The sequence below is a fragment of the Acanthisitta chloris genome, unplaced genomic scaffold, assembly GCF_000695815.1.
Source record: "Acanthisitta chloris isolate BGI_N310 unplaced genomic scaffold, ASM69581v1 scaffold34417, whole genome shotgun sequence".
Classification (NCBI taxonomy): domain Eukaryota; kingdom Metazoa; phylum Chordata; class Aves; order Passeriformes; family Acanthisittidae; genus Acanthisitta; species Acanthisitta chloris.
Window position 1 is genome coordinate 37,355 of NW_008682640.1, and position 5,032 is coordinate 42,386.

A 5,032-nucleotide genomic window follows, 5' to 3' on the forward strand; every position below is an offset into this window, starting at 1 on the left:
AGAGTGGTGGCTTAGGGGGTGATGGAGAGCTCATGACTAGAGGCAACAAGACACTACAGTAACAAGCTAGATAATGGCAACAGTATTTGAAATGAAGTATACAAAACTATCTGCTTGAGAGCTCTTGCTTTTGGTTTTATATGCACAATCAGTGGCAGTGAGAGCAAAGAAAACCTATGTTACTTAAACTGAGGTAATGAGTTACAAGATTGCTGCTTTAATAACTTCGAGGGGTTGTTTCTTGTATGAATGCATGAAAAATTTGGGCTGCACAAAATGTAACAGTTCGTCTTGTGGGATGATGGTGGGTCAGGGTTTGTAATGTTGGTGCCTTGTCTGCTTCTCAGGGCAAACTGACAGCTCAAGGCAAATTGCTGCAGCAGGACACCTTCTATGTGACAGAGCAGGATTCCGGCGTTCAGTCCCGACCGAAGGAGCGTAGAGTGTTTCTCTTTGAGCAAATAGTTATCTTCAGCGAACTCCTTAGGAAAGGTTCTTTAACACCAGGCTACATGTTCAAGAAAAGCATAAAGGTATGGAATGGAGAGGGAGGGGCATTCTGTTTGATGGTCATGTAAGGAAACCTTACCAATGTTCTATGCCATGAGGTTCATCCTGGACAGCAATGTGCAGAAAACATTTGCATTTACCTTTCAGTGGCTCAGAAGCCTTTGAAGACTGTCTCCAAATAAATCATCAGGTGTCTGAATTCACTGGGTAATTTTTACAAGCAACACAGTTGGGACAGGTCCTCTGTCATTCATAGCTCTGAGTTAGCAAATACTGCTACAAAGCCTGCAATAGTCAAAGGAAGTATACAATAATCGCTTTTAAGCATGGTCATAAAAGGTAGAGGAAGGTACAGTATCCAAAACAGTCATCTTAGGCCAAATTGTAAGTCAATACTAGGCCTTTATGTGACCTTACTGGAAATGCTCTCCCTGATTTGGGGGAAGGCTCTTAATAGAAAAGTGAATGTTGCAAGAACATTTCAAAAACAAACAAAACCTCACATAGTTCTAGAAACGCAGCTAGGAGGAATTATAAAACCTGCTAAACTATAAGAAAGTTTTAAGAAATTAATTTTGGGTTTAAATAATCTGTCCGGATTATGGGGCTGGAGCTGATAAAAACTGAAAGTAACCAGAGAAAATACTTCTTTATTTCTTTGTTTGTTTAAGGGGGTTTATGCTTGTTTAACAAATACAAAGTTAAGCTCTGAAATGGTAAGTGAAGGTGAATGAATGCTGCACATGGCCTGGTAGAACAGTCTTTGCTGTGCCTGGAGAAAGAGCAAAATCACTGGTTCATTTGAATTTCTTGATCGTTCAAAGCTGAGAAACCAGTCTGGGATTGATTTCCTTTTCAAAGATGCAGGTTAAAAGAGATGTGGGAGAATGCATTGTGCTTGCTCTAAATTTTAAATGGTGCATTAATATGAAATAGAAAAGAACAATATCAGGTGAAATAATGCATATTAACCATGTATAGCTAAACAAATCTATGACAAACAGCATATTTACTGAAATGAGGGCATCTTCTTGGCTGACAGGAACTGCAGCATTTACTGAAAAGCTTACATCCATTTGCAAGTCAGTGTGTTTTATAGTTTCCAACCAAATAATAGGCTATGAAGGGAAAACCTAAAGTGTACAAATAAACAATCATCTTGATTTAGATGATCAGCTCTGATTTTATCTTTTTGCTGATTTGAATCATTATTGAAGTTGGAGATGGAAATAGCATGAATCTTTTTTACTTCAGTTTATTGTATGTATAACAATGAGGCTTTTATCTGCAGGAAACAATTCCCAAATTGTATATTGTAGATAAAGAGAGAAAAATAAATCTCTCCTAATGTCAATAAAATTAGCTTGCCTCAAGGGTATGAGTTGCTTTTCCAGTTAAACAGCCTACGAAAGGAATGCTGTTCCCACTGCCTGAGTTCAAAATTTTTGTGTGATAATTTCCCAGTCCCTTTTCTTCTATTTGGCAAACAGTTTGTTCTCCTGTTGAGTGCCTACAGCAAGTGTGGGATCCTCAGTGGCTCTATGTGTGGAGTCTGTGTGCAGGCAGCTCTCACACTCTTCCTCCCAGCCCCTGCTGAAGCAGTTTCAGGCTCCTTTTGCATTTCTCTCACACTTTCTCACAGAGACAAGCTGTGGCTTGCAGTGGAACAGGACCATTTCCTACAGCAGGACCATTCTCTGCCTTTCTGGGCTGTGGGCAGCCTCATCTCACAGTGGAGCCTCCACCTGAGCCAGCACCATAGATCCTGTTTCTTTCCTCTGTGTCATGGCCAGTGCTGCCCACTGAGGTTTCTCCAATAGAGTAAAAAGTGCATATGACTTCAAATGCAGCTGTTCTGGTCTGTCAGGGAGATGAGACTCCCAAATATTGTTCTCCAAGGTCTATCACACTCAGACTGTGACAGAAGCTTCAGCACAGTGTCCTACATTAGCAAAGAACCCTTTTTTATTCAGTGAGGTAGTTAGTGTTGAGAAATGGCACATCCCTTCTTGGATACTTCTCAGCTGGATACCTTTCAGACTCTCAAAATACCTAAGAAGGGGCCTTGGCAAATGCACCTCCCTGAGACACAAATAGGAGGTTAGGGACTCTGACCTACACATCTTTTTCGTGGAGTCATACCAGGACTGACTTGCTTGCTTTGGCTATCCACCAGAGGAGAAAGCTCAGAACAAGAGGAAGAGAACTATCCAGAGCTCACTGTCTGTTCCTTTTCTTGTCCCCATGTTAGGGGAGTTCCTGCATGTCCTTCTAACTTCAGGGACCCCCAGAAGCAAAGGAAGAGGCTCCTTCCCTCTTGCAGTTTAAATGCTGGACAGTATTCCAATAGGGAGTAGATCTCTTCATACCTGGACAGATACTCAGAGCAATTTGGCATAGGCTTCCTCTAGAGGAATGTTACTGCCTTAGTCTTCAGAGCTGTCTGCTTTGAACATGAGGACTCTCCCTCTCTTTTCTGCTGTTTTTTTTTCTTTTTAGAAAGGCTATGCAAACCTATTCTTGTTTACTAATCTGAAGTGTCTCAGGAAAAGCTAAAGTTATGAGTTAAACAGAAGCCTCACAAGAGCAGGACAGCAGCCAAAATTGCCATCCATGTGATTTCTAGAAAAAGTATCTGTGACTACAGTCAAGTGAAGTGATTACACACAGATGACTCTGATCTGCTAGAAATAAGATCTGCTGGAGCATCAGAGGAGAATTGCCCTTTTTTTCTGGTATATCCCTGTGCACAGTCCATTCCATTTTTAAAATACTCTATTGACTGAGACTTTCTTTTCTGTAGATGACAAGAAATGTAAACACTTACTTAAATTGGAGGAATGATAGACTTTATTGACATATTAATTGGAACATTTTTACTCTATTTATGGGTTACAGTAAATTTTTAGCACATCAGTCAGATCTATGTTACCTTAAAATAGAAGCTGTAATTCAAGACAAGGCAGGAGGATGTCTGGTACATCTGTCAGAGCTTTATTAAGCATCATATTGAAGATTTAGAATTATCTGGGTAAATCTAGACAAGGCAAATTCTTCTGATTATGATCTGACAGTTTGTTAATAGACTCAGTTATTTTCAGGAATATTTCACAACAGTTTTGGTTCTTGGGTAACGTTAACTCATGCTCAATGTAACATGCTTACCTTGGCTTGTTTCAGATGAACTACCTTATCATTGAAGAAAATGTGGACAATGATCCCTGCAAATTTGCTCTAATGAGCCGGGAAACATCAGAAAGAGTCATTTTACAGGCAGCTAATCCAGAAATTCAGCAGGCTTGGGTGCAGGACATCAACCAGGTCCTGGACACGCAAAGAGATTTCCTAAATGGTATGTAAATGGTCTAAGCTCTGTTTCCCAAACTGTGACACTAAATGGGATTTAGAATCTTTGTGTCTGTGTTTCCTTTGTAAGAAAAACATTCTGCGACTTCTTTCCATAATGAAAATCCCAAGGAGAAAACTAGAGCCCAGTCTGCCTTTCATTAAAAGCACTGGGTCAAGTGGCATCCACAGAGTATATGGGAAAGAAAGAGTCATAGAGCTGGTCCTTGAAAAAGGACCACCTCAGTGCCACTGGCTTCATTAGTAGCATCTTGTGGACTGTTTTTGGCAGCCTACTGACTCCCTCCTTATAAATAAATAGGTGGTGGGTCCCTGTGCACTTGCCCTGCATGCAACAGTCAGGTTCACGTTCAGGTCTCAGGTCCCTTCGTGGGTGATGTGCCATTGGTGGTACTTTTGTGCAAGATGCTAAAAGGACCACCTCAGTGCCACTGGCTTCATTAGTAGCATCTTGTGGACTGTTTTTGGCAGCCTACTGACTCCCTCCTTATAAATAAATAGGTGGTGGGTCCCTGTGCACTTGCCCTGCATGCAACAGTCAGGTTCACGTTCAGGTCTCAGGTCCCTTCGTGGGTGATGTGCCATTGGTGGTACTTTTGTGCAAGATGCTTTGAAAACACTGGGGTTTGCAGGGCTGTATCACCTCCTGCTTTCCATTCCAAGGGAGATTTTAAATCCCATCCCACGCCCATGTTGAAGCCAGGTTGCAATTGTATCTACACAGTACCTCTCACTTACTCAGAGCAAGGCTTATCCCCAAGAACCTCCTCTTAAACATCACCATGTGCTACAAGCTGAGGAATGAGGTGGGATGAAGGTTGCCTCACCATCCACCCCTTTACAGGTCCCAACTCTGCAGAGCAGCAGCTGCTTTCAATAAAAAGAAACAAAACCAAAAGAGAGCAAGGAAACAAGGATAAGGCCTTGTTTCTCCTAGGAACCATGGGAGCTGTGCATGAACAGGAGCTTTTCCAAAGTGTTAGCTTTGCTTTAGGAATTTGGGGTAGTTTGAAATAGTATTTCAAATTAAAGCTGTGTTTCAAAAAGAACCAAAACAAACATACACATGATCAACAAAAGTGTGTATTTTGAAAATACAAAAGAATCAAATTCAGTCAACAATTGTAGCTTGTTCTTGCTCATGACTGGATGAGGG

At 41.3% G+C, this 5,032-nt stretch overlaps 1 protein-coding gene across 1 annotated transcript in view; it reads left to right on the forward strand.

The window, feature by feature from the left end:
* The window catches only part of LOC103805944 (kalirin-like), a 55,106-nt gene that overhangs the window by 17,783 nt on the left and 32,291 nt on the right, over nucleotides 1-5,032 (forward strand). The window contains exons 12-13 of the mRNA XM_009078609.1: nucleotides 348-533; nucleotides 3,691-3,862. Coding sequence (XP_009076857.1) covers nucleotides 348-533; nucleotides 3,691-3,862 — 358 coding nt within the window. The remainder of the gene's footprint in view (nucleotides 1-347; nucleotides 534-3,690; nucleotides 3,863-5,032) is intronic.